Source organism: Protopterus annectens, chromosome 2.part0 (genome assembly GCF_019279795.1).
Source record: "Protopterus annectens isolate FY-2018-M chromosome 2.part0, PAN1.0, whole genome shotgun sequence".
NCBI lineage: Eukaryota > Metazoa > Chordata > Ceratodontiformes > Protopteridae > Protopterus > Protopterus annectens.
The window spans coordinates 9485563-9508115 of NC_056728.1; the positions used below are offsets into that span (position 1 = coordinate 9485563).

Sequence of the window (22553 nt, forward strand, 5' to 3'; positions counted from 1 at the left end):
TCAGAGGACTTCCACTTTATTTCAGTTTTTATTCCGACTATTCTATGCTCATTTAAATGTATCTATTAGCCCCCAAGTTCAGCTATTTCCACAGGACTGTACATAAAGACATTCTTTCAACTTAAGTAATAGAGTACATCTGTGATTAATGCCCATGTTGCTACACTGCTGCACCGCTTGCTAAGAGGGTGGAATGAATACCTTGACACCTTCACCAAGAAGTTTAGAATGGAAAGTTATAATGCTTGAGAACAAAAAAGCACGACATACACTTGGAAGAACAACACAAGAAAAAAAGGGAGTAATACTGTAAGATGAAAAGATGGGCTGTATAATCAGAGCTGTGCACAGCAGTATCCTGGCAACAAAATGAAGTTAGACAATTAATGAACTGGTTCTAAAGCTTTGCAGTACATAGCAAATCTGGACAGACTGAATAACCCTAGAAAACCTTATCTGTCAAAGAGTTCTGTGTTTTGTTTTAACCATTCCAAGCATTCGTTTTCTATTCAAATAGACACACACACACTGTATTGAAGAGGTACAGAAAGGTAATTTTACTGTTTAGCAATGACCACAGCTTTGTAGCCCAAAAAGTGAAACCCATCAAAAGGTAGTCCGAGTTCTATTTCAGTGTACTTAAATTTATGTTTGTTAGAAGTCCAGATTATGTAATGAAACACTGGAAACCTGGAGCTTCTGTTGTTTAATTATAAATCTGCAGTTACAGGTATGAAAGTAGCCTGTGTGATTGGCTTTAACTACAGATCATCTGTAATCTGCATCTAACTACAGATCATGCAACTAGGAAGCAGAAACTTTTCTTAATGAGGGTTTATAAATGAACACATTGTTAAAATATTTTGCACAACATGTAGCATGTTGGCTCAGCCACGTGCAGCTGACAAGTTAGTGCCAGAAAAGAGGAAAAAAATCCTGGATATATAGATGACAACCCTGTCACATCAGACTCAGCTCTCACAATGATGATGATGAATGAATGGTTGTGGCTAGATGTCAGCAGGCATGAGGACAGAAAAAATATAAAAAAAATATATTGGTAGTATGGAGCATTGCTTATACTGAGTATCCATGTATATGGGAACAGGACATTGTGTGCCACTGATTATTGTGCCTACATGAAGGTTTGGTTTGAGATGATTATCCCGAAGTGACGGCGGAAGTATGTAGTCTGTTACTGGGTAATCAATGTTCTAAGCCAACCTTGTGCACTATTCAGATGGACTTTTGAATGGATCTCTGAGGCTAGCTTCAGTGATGTGGTACAAAAGCTTGTTGCAGTAAAACTACAACTCAGTCTCTGTGCCTACAGTACTGACAGGGAAAACTTACTTCTGTCAGAATCACAGAGATTAAGAAGATGCATTAAGGAAGAGGAAGAAGTGGGGTAAATGGAGGTTAGAGATGAAAATGAGAACTTGAATGGTGGATGGTGAGTGAGGGACAAAGGGAAACGATTTTGAGGGTAAATGTGAATGGAATGTTGTAGGTGGGGCATCAATGTACTGTTGCAGAAGAGGCTTTGCTTGGGACCTCCACCATGAAATTTACCATGGGACCAAAACACTGTCATATAACTGCTTCCTTTTCACTACCTCTGCAGCCTTACTGCTACACTATTTGGGCTTCAAGGGATAGGTAGCACAATCACCATTGGTGCAGAGGGGTATGGGTTCTATTCCCACATCAGCTAAATGGATTGCTGACACTGTAGTGCAACATAAAGAGGGTGCTGCACTACTCAGTATGTCATACTTTGGATGAAACATTAAACTGAGGCACAGTTGGGCCAGCAGAAATCAAGGCCACTAACACAAAAACAGTGGATGAAAAGACTTTATTAAACAGACGGTTTCGGCAATGAGCTGCCTTCTTAAGTGTTGAATAAATGGACATAATGACAATTAGTATAACATGCTAATTTATATATACCCTCAACCATTGAAACCACTGGTATACTCCTGCCAGTCATGAATAACACATGAACCGGCAAATAGTAAAAAATAGTAAACATTGAATATGAGACCAAGGCAAGAATATGGCACAAAGAAACCATAATAATGTATAGATCCCTGAATATCACTATAATGACCTAATAATGCACCACATAGTTACTGAAAGTATTTTGTTATATGCAACTACACCATAGACATGAATAAATTCATTATGTATATAACCACTATATGTTAATAACAACTATATAAGCAAAATAAGCCTATATACTATAAATACGGTGGAATCCATCATGAATATACAGGTAACATAATGAATCAACACTTTTAAAAAAATAATAATTTAGAAGAGATAAATAATATCTGAAACCAGATAAAATTAAGAATCCAAAATTAAGAATCCAATCATGGAAAAAACATGCATAAAGCCTGTAAATGTAATACCAATGGTGAGCTGCAAGTAACCCAATTGAGATGAGAATGTCCCATTCTCCATAAAAATTGTGGTTATAAATGGTCATGAAGTCCTAGTGAAAATAACGCACCTAGAGTGATAATCCAGTATTTTTCCTTATGGTTTAAAATACTGTGCCATCCTTGAGGATTAGTTCTATCACCGATAATTTGGTCAATGACTATAAACATAAACTGGGCTTGCTGATGTTGCAATACATGACGATAGAGAGCGTTTGTTTCCCTCTTGTTCTTGATGTCGCTTCGATGTTCATTGATACGAGTCCTGGGTGGTCTTGAAGTCTGACCTACATAAAAAGCCGAACATCGGCAAGTGGCCAGATAGACCACCCAGTCACTACTACAATTACCAAAACTTTTGCAGTCAAATACTTTGCTAGTATTGCGACTAGAGAACTGCTTGGATTTTCTGAACTATTTACAAGAGCTGCAATGACCACATGGGAAAGTACCCAATAATTCATGCCCAGATATCATAAGCCATTTGTATATGGCTCCCCCACTACCAATATGTTTGAAGTGAGAAAACATGGAACCCAAAGTTTTTCCTTTCCTGTATGAAAACCGACATTCCTGCCCCAAAATTGTTCTAAGCTGTTCATTGGCCAATAAGATGTTCCAATGTCTATTTATAATATCCCTGATAACACTACAATTTCTACTATAGGATGTAACAAACCTAATGGTAGTATCAGGGGAATCCCCAAATCGTGTTTTTTATTCGAGCAATGTGTCCCTGTCCATTTCGGCTGAACGAACCCATGCCCTGGAAATGTCTTGATATTTGTACCCCGTTGGCAAATCTACGACATAAATCTGACTAGCTCTATCATAGTCCAGTTGTGTAGAACTGAGGCGTTTCATACGCATGAATTGTGATACCGGAATGTTTCCGATGGTGTGGCGTGGATGCATACTAGAACGAACCCATGCCCTGGAAATGTCTTGATATTTGTACCCCGTTGGCAAATCTACGACATAAATCTGACTAGCTCTATCATAGCCCAGTTGTGTAGAACTGAGTCGTTTCATACGCATGAATTGTGATACCGGAATGTTTCCGATGGTGTGGCGTGGATGCATACTAGATGCATGTAATACTGTATTATATTGGGGGTATTTGCGAAATACTATAGTAGTCAAAGCATGGACTTGATTTCTATAGATTGTAACATCCAGGAAGTTGATAATTTCCAAATCATATGTCACGGTAAATTCAATTTCCCAGATGTTACCATTCAAATAGTCAATAAATTCTTGCAAATACCCCACATCCGCATGCCAAATCAACCAACAATCGTCTAGGTATCTACGCCATATATCCATTTCAACCAAAAAGATGTTGTGTGATGGATTGTAGATCATGCATTCCTCAAAGAATGCCATAAATAAATCGGCATATATGGAAGCAAAAGATGCTCCCATAGCTGTGCCTTGCAGCTGCCAGTAACATTGTCCCTGAAAGTAAAATACATTTTTATTAAGTACATGTTCCGACATGCAAATTAGTAGGGTGTTAAATCCAGGTGAATACAACCCAGCTCTGTCCAACTAGTATTGTAATGCTTGCAATCCAGCCCAGTGTGGAATGCTGGTATACAAAGCTTTAACATCTAATGAACACATGATCCACCCAGGCTCCAATTGTGTATCCTCGATGATTTTCAAGAATTGTGTAGTATCCTGCAGTCTGGCCCAAACAAATCCCAAAAGAGGTTTTAAATATTGCGTAAGGAATGCAGACAGAGGTTCAGTTAAAGATCCAATGCCTGAAACTATTGGTCTTCCTGGAGGATTAGTAAGGGATTTGTGAATTTTAGGTAGTAAATATAAGATTTGCTTACATGTGTCCTTGACCGTAAGGTGCATAAAACACAGTTCTTGCTAATAATGCCCTCTTCCTGAGCTAAATTCAAAAAATAATCAATCTCTTTCTTGAAATGAGGGGTGGGATCAATGGCCATATTCATATAGCAAGCAGTGTTGGACAACTGGGATCCACCCTCATTAAGGTAATCACTCATATTCAGAATAACCACTGCCCCACCCTTATCAGCAGGTAAAATAACAATGTCCCTGTTATTGCGTCATTGTTGAAGGGCCGTGGTTTCCTGTGAAGAAAGGTCATGTCCCAACATGGTGTATTCCTTGTTGTGAAAATGCAAATCCCTGAAAACTGATTGCATGAAAATAGAAACATGTCTGTTCATAGGGGGCTGAAAATCCGATTTAATAAATTTGAATTCATTAGATCTTTGAGATTTATCATCTGCAAAAAACAATTTCAGGTTTAAGTTACGGCAAAAGCTCATGACATCTGTAACAATATGGTACTCATTGGAAAAAAACCCCGATACAAAACCAAGTCCTTTATTCAAAAGTAGTTGTTGATCAGGAGACAAAGTTACATTCGACAAATTTAAAACATTCTGATAGTCATCGTTACTTATGTTAGAAAATTCTGAATCAATCCCTCCAGGGAGTGGGATATGGAAACTGTTTTTGTGTTTGCGTCCCCCTCGACGCCTGCGGCCATTTCTAAAGGATAGTCCTGTTGGATTTCTTTTTATGTGGTGATTCCCTATCTGCCATGCTGTCATTGTCTGTGAGAGGAATCCTCCCCTGATGTACTAATGTTGGACCTTTCTCTGTTTTTCAAAATGGCCCGTGGTCTTTTTTTCGGGCAAGTAGGTGTGGAACCCTGGCCGGCATCCACAAATCTGACTGTCCGATTGGACTCAAAGGGGCGTCCCCTCTGATAGTCTGAATAATCCCTATGGAACTTTTTAATTTTCCTTTCCTTGGTGATTCTTTCATGGTTTGTCAATTCCTTGGATAGTTTTTTTTAAGACAATCCTGAAAAATGGGAAGGGACTCAAATTTTTTACAATCCAGGCATAATGTTTTAACCTCCTGGATGCTAATATCCACCATTCTCTCATAATATTGCAATAACACATTCACAAATAGCATGGACCCAGTCTGCACGGCTTCCTTCCAATCGTTATTGAGCCTATCATCTGGTGTTCTGACAAACGGTTGTAACCGAATCCTAAGGCCCCTAGGGGCAATATTTTTATTTGAGTAGGCTCGAAACAACCTCAAATGCCATATATTTGATCTCAAATTCTTGAGACCCGTAGTAAGAGAATGGAAAGACAGATCGCAGTCAAAAGATTTCTGCTGATCAGAACCAGTTGGATTATTGCCTGGCGAGGTATTGATCCCAAAAAACCCAATATCCTCCCGATCGGCACATAACCCTGATAACATGTTCTCAAGATCCATGCTGCGAGTGTAAGGTGGATATAAATAAATGAGATTGACAAACCAGAAGACCCCCCCACAGAAAATTATCCAATGTGTGTACTCAGAATATGTGGATGTCAGCCAGGCTATCCCAAATCCACTCCATGTGCAGCACCCACGCGCACAGCATTTGGTTTGGTTGCAGTTCTTGGGCTGTGCTGTGGGATTTGCATCAGGGCTAGATCCATGCTGCGAGTGTAAGGTGGATATAAATAAATAAGATTGACAAACCAGAAGACCCCCCACAGAAAATTATCCAATGTGTGTACTCAGAATATGTGGATGTCAGCCAGGCTATCCCAAATCCACTCCACGTGCAGCACCCACGCGCACAGCATTTGGTTTGGTTGCAGTTCTTGGGCTGTGCTGTGGGATTTGCATCAGGGCTGCCATTGTTTGTTTGAAGAGGAATCCTCTCCTGACAATGTTATAGGACTCTATTGTCATCCTGCGTGATATCGCTTTGGATTTATTTAGTTTGGATCAACGGACTTTACAATTGTGACTTTGGTCACATTTTTGTACTGTATATTTTGGGACCGGGCTCACTACGGTATTAACAGTGTTTCCTTGAGGTTGGGCCTATGGACTAATGGATTATATTTCGTAAGATACGGATGCGATTTGGGGATTTTTATTATATTCTGTTTGGTACTGAGTTTGCTTTTATCACAACTGGTGACTTTCGGAGCCAATTGTGGCTTTTGTACTGAGGTTTGCGGCAGTGTTTCGATAATTTATATACCAGTATATCTGGAGAGTTTTGTCGTTTTTATGATCACTCTGCTGGCGCTGCGGGACTTAGAGGACAAAATTTACTGTTTGTGAATTATTGGGTGGATGGCCAGGTTAATATTGATCTTTACCATCGAAGACAATGGAACACTATTAAACATCTCGGAAGTGTTTTTTCTGTATATTTGGATTGGAGGGTCATTTTTTTTACCGGCTTCAATTTCTATGTTTATGAATATTTAGGGACTGCTCATTTGTATACCAAGGGCCTTTATTAGCTTATTCAGTTTTCCTCAGTGAAATATGTTATTTAACAATGACGCCACACTGTACATTTGCTCTGTGAATTTTATGTATTTATTAGTGTTGTGTAACATTTTTCTCAGATATTAGAACTAGAGAGATTTGAGGGATTCAGGTTGCTTTTTTGATGTTTATAGTTTTTAGGGCCTATTATTTTCGAATATAGGATTTATACAACACTGATATCAAGGACCATATATTTGGTAGTTGTATATTTTTTATGATACAATATACTAGATAAGTTCCGGACTTAGTTTGAAATTGTTTGATACACTTTTTCTAAATACATTTCATGTTATAGTCTGAGGATTTATTTTTTGCCATTGGACATTCACATTTTCATAGTTCCTATTGACTAGAGGCTAAAGGAATTATTGATCAATAGATACTATTATAATATCATTTGGATCCAACTGGACCTTGATATCTTAGTTTACACAGCCAGGATTTGTATTTGAGTTGTATTTATCCCTTGGTTTATACAAGGAGTATTTGTTATACCACTTGTATTGGGCCACACAGGACCAATAGTTAATAGGAGTATTAACACCATATATCTGAAGAGGCATCTATTCCCTTACTATTCATGGTTGGATCGGACATGGGTATTATTTAGGTATGTTTACCTGATAGTCTATACATGAGGTTATTGTGTGTAGTGTCTGTACAGATATATATTATCTCATTTCCTCATATTTCATTTCTAGTTTGTTGACCACATTCATTTGTGGGTGGTATACATCGATGGCATATAACACTGCAGAATAGTTATTTCTATATGTTTTTTTTTTGTAATTTACATTTGCAAACAACCCATTTTCAATAATTTTGGAGTGGTTTTGGGAAATCCTGGCTGACATCCACATATTCTAAGTACACACATTGGATAATTTTCTGTGGGGGTCTTCTGGTTTGTCAATCTCATTTATTTATATCCACTTTACACTCACAGCATGGATCTTGAGAACATATTATCAAGATTATGTGCTGATCGGGAGGATATTGGGGTTTTTGGGATCAATACCTCGCCAGGCAATAATCCAACTGGTTCTGATCAGCAGAAATCTTTTGACTGCGATCTGTCTTTCCATTCTCTTACTACGGGTCTCAAGAATTTGAGATCAAATATATGGCATCTGAGGTTGTTTCGAGCCTACTCAAATAAAAATATTGCTCCTAGGGGCCTTAGGATTCGGTTACAACCACTGGTCAGAAGACCAGATGATAGGCTCAATAGCGATTGGAAGGAAGCCCTGCAGACTGGGTCCATGCTATTTGTGAATGTGTTATTGAAATATTATGAGAGAATGGTGGATGTTAACATCCAGGAGGTTAAAACATTATGCCTGGATTGTAAAAAATTTGAGTCCCTTCCCATTTTTCAGGAATGTCTTAAAAAACTATCCAAGGAATTGACAAACCATGAAAGAATCACCAAGGAAAGGAAAACTAAAAAGTTCCATAGGGATTATTCAGACTATCAGAGGGGACGCCCCTTTGAGTCCAATCGGACAGTCAGATTTGTGGATGCCGGCCAGGGTTCCACACCTACTCGCCCGAAAAAAAGACCACGGTCCATTTTGAAAAATGGAGAAAGGTCCAACATTAGTACATCAGGGGAGGATTCCTCTCTCACAGACAATGACAGCATGGCAGATAGGGAATCACCACATAAAAAGAAATCCAACAGGACTATCCCTTTAGAAATGGCCCCAGGCGTCGAGGGGGATGCAAACACAAAAACAGACACCATATCCTACTCCCTGGAGGGATTGATTCAGAATTTTCTAACATAAGTAACAATGACTATCAGAATGTTTTAAATTTGTCAAATGTAACTTTGTCTCCTGATCAACAACTACTTTTGAATAAAGGACTTGGTTTTATACCGGGGCTTTTTTCCAATGAGCACTATATTGTTACAGATGTCATGAGCTTTTGCCGTAACTTAAACCTGAAATTGTTTTTTGCAGATGATAAATCTCAAAGATCTAATGAATTCAAATTTATTAAATCGGATTTTCAGCCCCCTATGAACAGACATGTTTCTATTTTCATGCAATCAGTTTTCAGGGATTTGCATTTTCACAACAAGGAATACACCATGTTGGGACATAACCTTTCTTCACAGGAAACCACGGCCCTTCCAACAATTACGCAATAACGGGGACATTGTTATTTTACCTGCTGATAAGGGTGGGGCGGTGGTTATTCTGAATATGAGTGATTACCTTAATGAGGGTGGATCCCAATTGTCCAACACTGCTTGTTATATGAATATGGCCATCGATCCCACCCCTCATTTCAAGAAAGAGATTGATTCTTTTTTGAATTTAGCTCAGAAAGAGGGCATTATTAGCAAGAACTGTGTTATGCACCTTGGATCCCAATTGTCCAACACTGCTTGTTATATGAATATGGCCATCGATCCCACCCCTCATTTCAAGAAAGAGATTGATTCTTTTTTGAATTTAGCTCAGAAAGAGGGCATTATTAGCAAGAACTGTGTTATGCACCTTACGGTCAAGGACCTATGTAAGCAAATCTTATATTTACTACCTAAAATTCACAAATCCCTTACTAATCCTCCAGGAAGACCAATAGTTTCAGGCATTGGATCTTTAACTGAACCTCTGTCTGCATTCCTTACGCAACATTTAAAACCTCTTTTGGGATTTGTTCGGGCCAGACTGCAGGATACAACACAATTCTTGAAAATCATCGAGGATACACAATTGGAGCCTTGGTGGATCATGTGTTCATTAGATGTTAAAGCTTTGTATACCAGTATTCCACACTGGGTTGGATTACAAGCATTACAATACTAGTTGGACAGAGCTGGGTTGTATTCACCTGGATTTAACACCCTACTAATTTGCATGTCGGAACATGTACTTAATAAAAATGTATTTTACTTTCAGGGACAATGTTACTGGCAGCTGCAAGCACAGCTATGGCAGCATCTTTTGCTCCCATATATGCTGATTTATTTATGGCATTCTTTGAGGAATGCATGATCTACAATCCATCACACAGCATCTTTTTGGTAGAAATGGGTATATGGCATAGATACCTAGACGATTGTTGGTTGGTTTGGCATGCGGATGCAGGGTATTTGCAAGAATTTGACTATTTGAATGGTAACATCTGGGGAATTGAATTTACAGTGACATATGATTTGGAAATCAACTTCCTGGATGTTACAATCTCTAGAAATCAAGACCATACTTTGATTACTAGAATATTTCGCAAATACCCCCAATATAATACAGTATTACATGCATCTAGTATGCATCCACGCCACACCATCAGAAACATTCCGGTATCACAATTCATGCGTATGAAACGCCTTAGTTCTACACAACTGGACTATGATAGAGCTAGTCGTGATTTATGTTGTAGATTTGCCAACAGGGGGTACAAATATCAAGACATTTCCAGGGCATGGGTTCGTTCAGCCGAAATGGACAGGGACACATTGCTCGAATATAAAACACGATCTGGGGATTCCCCTGATACTACCATTAGGTCCGTTACATCCTATGGTAGGAATTGTAGTGTTATCAGGGATATTATGAATAGACATTGGAACATCTTATTGGCCAATGAACAGCTTAGAACAATTTTGGGGCAGGAATGTCGGTTTTCATATAGGAAAGGAAAAACTTTGGGTTCCATGTTTTCTCACTTCAAACATATTGGTAGTGGGGGAGCCATATACAAACAGCTTACGATATCTGGGCATGAATTATTGGGTACTTTCCCATGTGGTCATTGCGGCTCTTGTAAACAGGTCAGAAAATCCAAGCAGTTCTCTAGTCGCAATACTAGCAAAGTATTTGACTGCAAAATTTTTGGTAATTGTAGTAGTGACTGGGTGATCTATCTGGCCACTTGCCGATGTTTGGCTTTTTATGTAGGACAGACTTCCACTTAGGACTCGTATCAATGAACATCGAAGCGACATCAAGAACAAGAATGAAACAAACGCTCTCTATCATCATGTATTGCAACATCAGCAAGCCCAGTATATGTTCATGGTCAGTGACCGAATTATCGGTGATAGAACTAATCCTCAAGGATGGCACAGTATTCTAAACCATAAGGAAAAATACTGGATTATCACTCTAGGTGCGTTATTTTCACCAGGACTTAATGACCATTTATAACCACAATTTTAAGGATGGTACAGTATTCTAAACCATAAGGAAAAATACTGGATTATCAGTCTAGGTGCATTATTTTTACCAGTACATAATGACCATTTATAACCACAATTTTTATGAAGAATGGGACATTCTCATCTCGAATGGGTTACTTGCAGCTCACCACTGGTATTACATTTACAGGCTTTATGCATATGTTTTTTCCATGATTGGATTCTTAATTTTATCTGGTTTCAGACATTATTATTTATCTCTTGTAAATTATTATTTTTTTAAAAGTGTTGATTCATTATGTTACCTGTATATTCATGTTGGATTCCACCGTATTTATAGTATATAGGCTTATTTTGCTTATATAGTTGTTGTTAACATATAGTGGTTATATACGTAATGAATTTATTCATTTCTATGGTGTAGTTGCATATAACAAAATACTTTCAGTAACTTATGTGGTGCATTATTAGGTCATTATAGTGATATTCAGGGATATATACATTATTATGGTTTCTTTTTACCATGTTCTTGCCTTGGTCTCATATTCAAGGTTTACTATTTTTTACTAATTGCCGGTTCATGTTTTATTCATGACTGGCAGGAGTATACCAGTGGTTTCATTGGTTGAGGGTATATATAAATTAGCATGTTATACTAACTGTCATTATGTCCGTTTATTCAACACTGAAGAAGGCAGCTTATTGCCGAAACCGGTCTGTTAATAAAGTCTTTTCATCCACTAATGTTTTTGTGTTAGTGGCCTTGATTTCTGCTGGCCAACTGTGTTTTCGTATGGTATCTTCCGGCCGTGCAGCACGCACAGCGTTTGGTTTGGTTACATTAAACTGAGGCCCCATCTGCTCAAGTTGGTGGTAGCTCAGGTGGATGGAAAAGATCCCATGGCATCTATCGAAAAGCATAGAGATCTGTTATTTATATATAAAAATAACTCTTATTTACAAAATATTTACATATTTATGTATGTACAAGTATATAAATATACAAGCCTGTTTACACACTCAATTTCTTTTAAAATCAAGCTAAATTTTCATCTCTATTAGGCTCCCAATCGTTTCTCCACAAACGCCATCTGATTTTACTTAATATTGTTGCTAAAATCCATTTACTGTTATAATTTCATTTATTCTTTCATTCCATATAACATAAAAGTTATCTATTCTTTTAAATTCTTTACTTCTATTCATATAATATCCATATTTAATCAGGTCTATATCACCAAATCGAAACCACAAATAACCGAACACCAAAACAGCTACACAAAGACCGAACTGCCAAAACTATGATCAGCCATGTCAGCTAATTTTTTCCCAGTTTTCCCTATAACTTTTTTACTCTTACATTTCAAAAACATATTGTTTCTTCTTGACAATGTAAACATACTCTATCACTTTTCTTTTTATATGGCATATTTCCTTTACTGGCAATTTGTCTATTACCAGTCTCCACAAAAAATCTTGACAGTCTACTTTCGGATTACACCATTTGCTTCCTATTTTTATAGCTTTAAATTTTTTTTCATCAGTTAGATTTTCCCATGATTTTATATAGTAAGTTTTATCATTTCATTCTTATACCGGTTTACTATCATTACATTGAAGTGTACTTCGTTAACTGGTGATACAGTTTCAAAGAGGTTAATAATTGAACATAGATGTAGTCAACATGCATCCCCGAACACTGAATGGCACATGAATGCCGACAGCCACATTTCCATAATAGCAGATTTCTACCCATTGGTATTAAAATGGTTCAAGATGGTGACGTAAAAACGTTTTTACTTTTGACAATATGGTTCAGTGATGTGCATAGCCAACGAAGTGCACTTCAAGGTAATGATAGTAAACCTCTTATGCCATACTTTTGGGTTGCTATCAGCAGACCGAAGACGCATGTTTTCGAATGCATCTTGGTCAAACTGACAAAACCGAAACTGCAAAATATTGAAGCAGCATGTAAGCAAATTCTTTCCTTGGGAAAGAATTTGCTTGGCCGCTTCAGTACTTTGCCATTTTCGGCACTGTAGTGCGGTCTCGGAGTTGGTATATTTAAGTAGGAGAGGTGTGGGGCTGAATTTTTTGTTGGAACAGCGATTTTTTTCCCTTGGAAAAAAATTGCCGTTCTGACAGTTCGGTTTTGTAAGCTTTTGCTTACATAGGGTCGACTAATCACCGTTCGCTTACCTAAGCGTTCAGTGATCTAATATAGACTCCATCATTTTCTATCTTTTTCTATATCATCAATTGTTATTTTCCACAAAAATGATTTTTTGTAACATTTTATTTCTTCTTATACATTTGTTTTCCCTTTTACTCTTTTACCATACTCCCAAATTTATCATACTTATATTTATACAGTTTTACTACTAATCTCATCTTTTTCATTAATCTGCTTTAACACCTTGTGCAAGTTTAATGAAGCAGCACATACCACTGGATTAATTAACCCTAAACCTCCTCCTTTATTTACATACTGAACTCCTCTTTTTACTGGGTTTAATCTAGAGCCCCATATCCGGTTCGATTCTCAGCTAGAGCGTCTTCTGCGTGGAGACATGCGTGAATGGGCGTACCTTCGTTGAAGGTTGTGCGTCAGGGCTGGTAACACGGCATGTAAAAATCAACTACCAATCATTAGCGGACCGGAGTTCCGCTGTGGCGACCCCTAACCGGGAAAAGCCGAAAGAGACAACAATCTAGAACCCCATATAAATGAAAAAATATCTGCAATCATTCCTTTTCAAATACTGTTGGCAACATAGACTTGTTACATATGCTATTCTTCCCATCAGTACTGAATTTATAAAATCAGCCTTTTTTCTGAATGATAATTTATATGTTCTCCAGAAAAGGCAGAGTTGCTTCATTTCTTCTATTGCTTTTGCCCATTGAATTCTACATACATCTTTATTCCCAAATGTTATACCTAACAGAAATTTTATTCATTGTGAAATATAACATCACCTAAACCCTTACTTTTTTCTTTATTTGAAGCAGCCCTATCATCTCTAGAAACTAATTTGTGCAAATTACTTTTTTATGCGCATTTTTTTTGCAATTATAATGCCACCTGTATTCATTAACAGAACTAAAATTCTTAACTTTTCAAGTGTCACATATCCCACCCTCCTTAATTTTGCAATTTATTTCACATCCTATCACAGTCATAAATAATGCAAAGAATGTACAACTCATTGGACATCCCAGTCTTACACCACTCTTCATATGTACCTCTTGGCTTAACCAGCCATTTACATGTATTTTTACTTTATTATTACTATACACTGACGTACATAATTTCTTAACTTTCTCACTTATATTATATTATTTCATTATTACCCATAAGATTTCATGTCCAATTGTGTCAAATGCCTTATTAAGGTCTTCTATCATGATTTTTGCTTCTTCTTTTCTGTTCATATCATCCACAATTTCTCTATCATTAATAATTCTTCACAACCCTTCCACTTTATACTATATATGTTATCTTCCATAATATTTTCCATTTTAGCTTCAAATCTCTTTTGTATTACTTTCATAAAGATCTTATAATCATTATACAACGAACCCCCATTAATATTATAAAATGTGCACGCTGATTGGTCAGCGTGCACGTTGTAAATCAGACTTGTACTAATGGAAAAAGGTCAGCGTGCACGTTGTAAATCAGACTTGTACTAATGGAAAAGGGTCCGGTCGCCCGAACGTTTTCCATTAGTACAAGTCTTTTTTTACAGCAACGGAGAAAGCAAGATCTCCGTTGCTTTTTACACACTGTCTCGCTATGTTAAAGGAGTTTAACATAGCGAGACAGCTTTAAAAAATATAACTGAGATCTTCCTTTCTCAGTTGCTTTTTTTAAAGCTGGCTCGCTATGTTAAACTCCTTTAACATAGCGAGACTCTTTGTAAAAAGCAACAGAGATCTTGCTTTTTCCAAAGCTCTGATGTACTGCCTAAGCATACACATGCGCAGTACATCAGAACTGCCGCAGAATACCAGACTCCTTTAACATAGCGAGACACTTTGTAAAAAGCAACAGAGATCTTGCTTTCTCCGTTGCTTCCACCCACAGCTCTGATGTACTGCCTAAGCATACACATGCGCAGTACATCAGAACTGCCGCAGAATACCAGACAGCTGCAGAAGGGCAGCAAGGAGGCATTATACAATGCCATTATTTAAGAAAAGTAATTTTTTTTTTCTTAAATAATGTCATTGTATAATAGCAATAACCCACTTCTGGGTATGGATAATGCTGGATTTACCCACGGTTGTCTTTGTTTGGCCACTCTGGCTTTGCCCTCGTGACCAAACCACACCAACCGTGGGTAAATCCAGCATTACCCACACCCAGGCGTGGGTTATTGCTATATTATTCAATACTACTGGTCTCCAGTTTTTTAATTTTCTTCTATCTTCCTTCTTCCATATGAATTTAAGTATTCTACTGCATAAATCTTTATACATAAAATCTTCATTTAACTATTCATTCAAAATCTTTATTTTTCTTGCCAGTCCCTTAATTTTTTTTTTTTTACATTTCATACTCTATTCCATCTGGGCCTGCAGCCAAATCTACATTTACATGTCCTAAAACTTTATCTAGCTCATTTAAAGAAATATCATTTTCCAATTCTTTATTCTCTTTTTCTGTTACTTTCCATGTTTTTTTCACTACTTTTTTTTTTATTTAAACATTTCTTATACATGTACTACACTATTTATAATCTTTTCCGGAGTTCTATTTCTCCTTTTACATTTTTTTTATTTCTCTCATTACACTACCATCTTCTTGTACTAATCTGCTTAAGTAACTCAATACTTCTCTTTTTCCTTGTAAAAATATATTTTTCTTGATTTCTTTCATATAATTGTTTTCTTTGTCAAAGTACTTTCAATCATTATGTTCTAAATCTTCCAATGCATCATTATATATTCTTTTGGGTCTACTTTAAAGTATTGAATTTTCAGAATATCGAACCTCTGATCATCGAAGGCCAGAGGATCGACGTCCTGAAATATCAAACCTACTAAAAAATAAAAATTTAAAATGTGAAAACTTCATGTTTTTGCAGGGGAGCAAACCCCCCAAATGGTGGACTGTGCCCCCACCCCCTACTTAAATATACCAACTCCAAGATCGCACGACATTGAAGAGAATGGTAAAGTTCCAGGTCAGCACTGTACAGCAATCATCACAAGGTTTGATATTTCAGAACATCGATCATCTGGTCTTCACAGATCAGTGATTCGATGTTCTGAAAAACTAAACAATGCTTTGAAGGGGACCATTCTTTCATATACTGCCACTGGAAGAAAAAAAAAACATTTTATATATTTTTCCTATATTTCTACAGAATATAGCTATTCCAGAACCTCTCTCATTTCCCACATTCCAGATTATCTTTCTTCCCCATAGTTTCTCCGTTTGTAATCTTTTTTCATTTGTATCACATGCATTACACCACTCCAAAATTCCTATTCTTTGTACTATGCTTAATACTATTCACATTTACAGAAAGCACTCGAAAATGTTTTGTTTTCCCTTTTTCTTAGATTCATAGTTTCATAAGGTCATAGCTAATTACTATGCCAACTTTCTTAATGGGCAATTCTAAGCCTAACCAATTTCCTTTCCAAAGATGAAAATCAAACTCTACACCTTGTGTTTGTGAGTCAAACACCTTAGGCATTATACCAAACCGCCATCTTTAGCTGTACATATTTGTTTTTCATTCAGTTCATTTTATTTTTTTTCTTTTGTACTTATCTCTTTAAATTTTCTTTGTTTTTTACCTTTTTACCAGTGTGACATCCCTCCTCTGGGCCAGTGATCAAGAAGCCTTAATCCTCACCACTGACCCCAGTGGGGAACATTTACTTTGAGAGAAAAACAGAGACACACAGTATTTGCAGATGCAGCTCTCTGTACCGAGAGCAATTTCCCTTAAGAGCACACAGGGATGCACACTCCAGTCCTGGGGCTAGACTTCCTCTACAGGCCCCAAATAAGACCCCACACTGACCACCTCAGAGATGAGTCCTCAGCTGAGTGTTCCAAGCCAAGCCCTCCACCTTCCTTTGTGTGAAATCAGTGCTCTGTATCTCTGTTCCAAGTAGCTGACACACACACTCTGAGATCTGATTTTCACACACACACACCTCTTGCAGATTTACCAGCTATGCCACCTCCACCAAGATTATAAGGTAGACACTGCCACCAGAACACCCCATGCCACCAGAACACCCCAAAGCCAGCTACTCTAAGGCTCTCACCAGGGTACCGATTATACTTAGTAAAATGAATACTTATACAAATGGAAGTGCAAACCAAACAGGAAGACTTTCAGGAACGTGAAGCCACAGTGCCATTAAATAATGCAAATGCTCTCAACGGTTAAAATGTTTTCTAAAACACTAGACACAATGAAAGTTTTAGATAGAATTAAAATAAATATCACAAAACTAAATATCTATAAACACCAGTTTCAATTCACAGGAAATATAAAAACAACACAGATGGAAAGATTCAGACAGATACAGGAAAACAGTATTTAACTAATCTCACTATATTTTCCTAACTGACTAAAGAATTACTGTTCCCTAGTTAAGTTACTTACTAAAGCAAGGGAATATAAAGTGGATGAGTGTCTTTGTTGTCGGGTTCCAAAAACAGAGTGCTGAGTGCTACTGACACATCTCTCACTAGTATCTAAATACAATTTCAGTGCTGGCTACAGGATGACATCACATCTGGTCACCTGACTCTGGTTCCCGCACTACCCCCTCAGTAGACATTAAGCCAAGATTTGGCACAGATGTGTTACAATACACATATAACTTTAGCTAAAGGCTTATCTGGAAACTATGAAACAATCCCAATACTGCTACCCTTCCTGTAGAAAAGCTTTTCATAGACATTGTGTCTCTGACTGCATTCAGACTTGTGAGAGAGAATCTTTATGGCCTAATCCAAGTCATTTAATTTCAGGCTATTTTTCCTTAAGGTTACCTGGGCTGAGCTTAACCCCTTCCCTTCCAGTGTCCTCTGTTAAAATATATATAAATTTCAGCAGTGACAACAATACAGCCTGACATACATGTATATTTATTATCTGTCCAGCAGGACCCACTGTTGATAAATTTATAAAGCAAGCAGCCTTACAAATACATTTTTAACACAAACATCTGCACAAAATCAGTTTGATATTCAAATGACTTATAATTCTTTACAAAATGCCGCCTAGCTAATGTATGCTGGCATATGTTACACATGCACTGCCCTACTTCCCTAGCACAGCTAGCATTACATCACAGCATCACAACCAGTATAATTCTTTTTCCTTTTATTACTTCCCAGTTTATGTCTTCTTTCATCACCCATTTCAGAACCTTCTTCTATGTACTCTATATTATTTTTTCTCATCTATTTTTTCTATTTCTACTTCTAAAATGTATTCTCTCTGTTCATTTTCTTCCCTTTTTCTTTTTATTACTTTTATTTTCATTTTTGCAATCCATCAATAAATGTCCAAATTTATTACATTTATAACATTTCAATTCACATTTTTTGCATCGTCCCATTTCCCCAAAAATATAAAATTTTCTTTTGTCACAGTTACTTATCAAATGTCCTGCTTTTCCACAAAAGAAACATGTTTTGGGTTGTCTCCAGTATTTTTCAACACCCTATTCTCCTTCCCATTTACCATGCTTGGTATATGTAGAGATTTTAATCTTTCTATTTTTAAACACAACATTACAGTCCCACCACCAGTCTATAAACCCCTTTTGTCATAAACTTTTGCAAAGTCCAGTACTTCTTTACATAAAGCTTTCAAATGTTCTTTTAAAGTCTCTCTTTCTACATCTGTTCAAAATTGTACATGAATCTTCTTTTTTGTTTCCCTGTTAAATGCTTTTATCGCATGAAGACTCCCTGGTATACAGTCTTTCTTTTTTTCATATTCTCCAACAAAATTTTCCATTGAAAAAATAGTCTCAAATATAATGTCACACAATATCTCTCTGTTAATAAGAATAAATGTTCTTACCTCATGTGCTTTTACATCCAAAGGAGCTGTTAAATTGTCCCATACTTCATGCCTGTGCTTTGTCTTCTTTACTTGGAAGTACATGGTAAGGATTCCATTTTTCATTTTCTTCTGCCTTTTTCTGCTACTCCACTTTTGCTTTCTTTTACTTTCTCTGTATATGATTTATTTTCCATCACACCACTATTCGTCAGTATTGTCTCTGTAGCTTCCTTTTGTATTTTCTCTATAATGTCCCCCCAGGAAACATCTCCTTCATTTTCTGGCTCACTCTGTATCATCTTTTCTTCAAGTAAATCATCCCACAACCTTCCCAACAGGAGGGTTGTAATTATACATCGATCATTTGCTGACTCATCTCCACCAAACAGGTTTCTTTAAAACATTTCATCTGAACCCTGCACACATTCTCCGGTCTCGATATTTTCTTTCACTACTCCATCATCTCTTTCCCTCTCCATCTGCCTCCCTGTTTCTCCAGGACACAACTGTGCCTGGAAAGGAAACAAGAAGTTCTTCTCCAAAATGGTTCCCACTGACAACAATGATGAATAGGGTAGTTTCCCAATGCCCTGGCTGAATTTTCCCTACTAGTATAAATACCACCTTGGGTCTCCTTGAAAATATGCTACTAACCCAGTGTGACTAACCTGGTCAACAAAGGATAAATAACATGCAAGCATCAGGACCTGGTGTTTTATCAGAAGAGATGCACTCATTTTATGAATGGTTAATATTTATATGGATAAATAACTGAGAAGAGGCATTATCAAGGAACCTCTGCTTTGGGCGGTGGGGGTGATGGTTAAAAATTTTAAGAATAAAGGTTTTCCACACAAATGCTTTTGATCACAAAACCTTCTCTGCTACTCTCACAATGCAAAGCCCACTCTACCCTCATTATGCCAGTGACACAAGTCTGGAAATGTTCCCAGGAGAACTATGGCGGTAAGTTGATAGGTGGGGAAGGGTATTCAACAGTACCCTGCTTTGTTCAGTTTAGTATTACTGCTGGTCAGCATGAGCAGAAATCAGCAGCATCTGCAACAGAGCCAACCACCCAGAGACACCATGTCCTCAGGGAGGGGTAAGGCAATTTTTAACAGCAACTTACAAAAGAAGAAGCAAATCATCTACTTAATATAGTCTTCCAGTTAAAGTGGGTAGGACTGTCACCAGGTGAACAGACAGTCTTTAGCAGCAGTAGGAAAAGGTGAATTTGCTTCTACCCACCTGTAAACAGTGTTCCAGGGCACATGGTAACACCTAACAACAGTTGGATGTTAGAATGAAACTACACCTGGCGGGTAGAGCAAAAAAGGTGCAGAAAAAGGCAAACCAGACATTGTGAACAGTCTTCAGCTTAGGCTTTACAACATAATATGTTCTTCTCTCTGCTAACTCAGAACACTAGGAAATGACATCATGAAGCTCTAGAACACTGGTTTCCCACTAGCTGTACATTCCTGAATCCGTGTTGCAACATAAAGAACTGATCAGTTTCTCACCTAGGAGTAAAAACATCACAGCTGAAATGACAAACCTTAAGCAAATCATTGTCTGCATTCATTTCACATGACTCCAGAGTGAGGTATTCACAGAAAATGAGTGCAGGATGGTCAATAAAGGGTTAACCAACAAAAACTAACTGCAGTTCCCCACCCAGGATTGTTTTCATTTTGTAGACTGTGTTGGAATTTAACTGTATGTTTTCAAATCCTTGACACACCAGTCCTCAACACCTATTTCCAAAAACTGGAAAAATGATAAAAATGTAGAACGTTTAGAGAAGGAAATGTCGGCATGAATATAAGAAGCAGTGTAAACGTTTGCTTTAGACTAAACTTGGTACATTTTTCTAGTCACATCTCACAATTATCTTTATATCTACATGCATTTTTCTAATTAAAAATTATATTCTACAACCTTAAGTAAAATTATATCACTAGATAAAAATCTACAGATGATATTACTGCAGCCTTAATTTACAGAAAAAAAACAGTTTTTGCTTATTATCTTGTGCGACTATTTTGTCTCCCACTACTAACTTCAACACATTTCAAAATTATTTGTTTCATTTTATTTACATAAGCTGCTTTTTGAACACACGACTGTTGTCATGCGAGTACCACATACTGCAAGTGTAAAAGTGACTCCCCAGAAACGTAAAATAAATGTTACTGACTGCACAATATCTCCTTAGCATTAGGTTTTGAACAGCTCTTCTGTTTCAGTAAACATGTCTAGCAGTGAACTTAGAGACAGACACACACGCACGCATCAGAACTCCCGAATTCCTCACTGGCCATGTATTGTTGAGGTTCTTTACATGAAGAAGTTCTGCAGAGAGACTTTCCTGCCCATATCCAAAACAACTTCCTCTTTAAAGAAGACTCCACTCTGTTATTTAAATAAAGAAAACAAGCAACTCAAAAGACTTGACATTCGTTTACCTTTCTAATCCAGGAGAGAGGACCACGTGAGCAAAACCTATGCATTTCCTTGTTTTTAGTTTTGTTTGTCTTTCGGCTTTTCCCGGTTAGGGGTCGCCACAGCGGAACTCAACTCCGGTCCGCTAATGATTGGCAGTACATATTTATGGTGCAGAGTTCTTTTAGTATAACTTCCTTATTCCTCCGTGTTACATATCAGCTGATCAATGTGCACAACAGCGCCTCCTGTGGTCATATTCAATGCACAGCTAGATAGCTGATTCTATGTCTGTATGCCCTATGTGAATACACTTGAGAGTCCTTTTAGGATAAGCATACATTTTTTTGCACTGAATATATCTGCATATATTGGTTTACTTAATTTTATCTAGTAATAGATTAACCAAGAACAGCCTATTATCTAATTTTCAGTTCAATGTGTGTTCCATACAAACAGAGGCTAACATACAGCATGGCAATAACATATCAACTGTGTTTCTTGATGTGAAACTCTTCTTGCTCCTTGTCAGACAGCAATAACCCTTTCATGGTTTGCAAGCTTTTTCAGTGTTTTCATAGATCTCCTTGAAACCTGTATAAATGTCCAGTCTAACATTGTGGCCAGCAGACAATTTTCTTTTTTCATCTATGCTTCCTACTAAGAAAGTATTTTTCTTACATTTTTTAATGATTGCATGCATCCCAGCCCACCTTCACATTTCATGGCATAACATTAGGCCCCTCAGCCCCATTCTGTTAGAGGTATCTTGATGCCTGTACACTGCTTATCGAATGAAAGTGCTTAACACATTTGCATAGTTCCTTTCTCTGTCTCATAGCCTATAGTTGCAAAGGGCGCTGTTATGGTTTATTTCACTTTGTCAGGGAGCCTATTGGCTGTGATATTAGTAAACAAATATTTTATTGTCTCACCTTCTCTTCGCATGTTGTTCAGTCCTTTGAAATGATCTTTTGGCAGTGGCAGTGACTGGGTTTATAAAGAAACATAGGTTCAAATCCACAGCACTAAAATCTACTAAAAACTGCCCTCACTAAGGCAAAAAACACAGCATCCATGGGACCGGATGGTGTC

General features: G+C 37.4%; 1 protein-coding gene across 4 annotated transcripts in view; it reads right to left on the reverse strand.

Moving 5' to 3' along the window:
- Positions 1 to 21620, reverse strand: part of ADPRH (ADP-ribosylarginine hydrolase) — a 150498-nt gene extending 128878 nt beyond the window's left edge. For 2 of the 4 annotated variants that reach the window (XM_044060488.1, XM_044060486.1), the window contains exon 1: positions 21482 to 21620. In XM_044060488.1, the coding sequence (XP_043916423.1) occupies positions 21482 to 21526 (45 nt within the window). In that variant the 5' untranslated portion in view covers positions 21527 to 21620. Of the gene's footprint in view, positions 1 to 21213; positions 21250 to 21481 lie in introns of those variants that run through there. The other 2 variants (XM_044060490.1, XM_044060487.1) reach the window with 1 other exon arrangement.
- Positions 21621 to 22553: the final 933 nt, after the last annotated feature.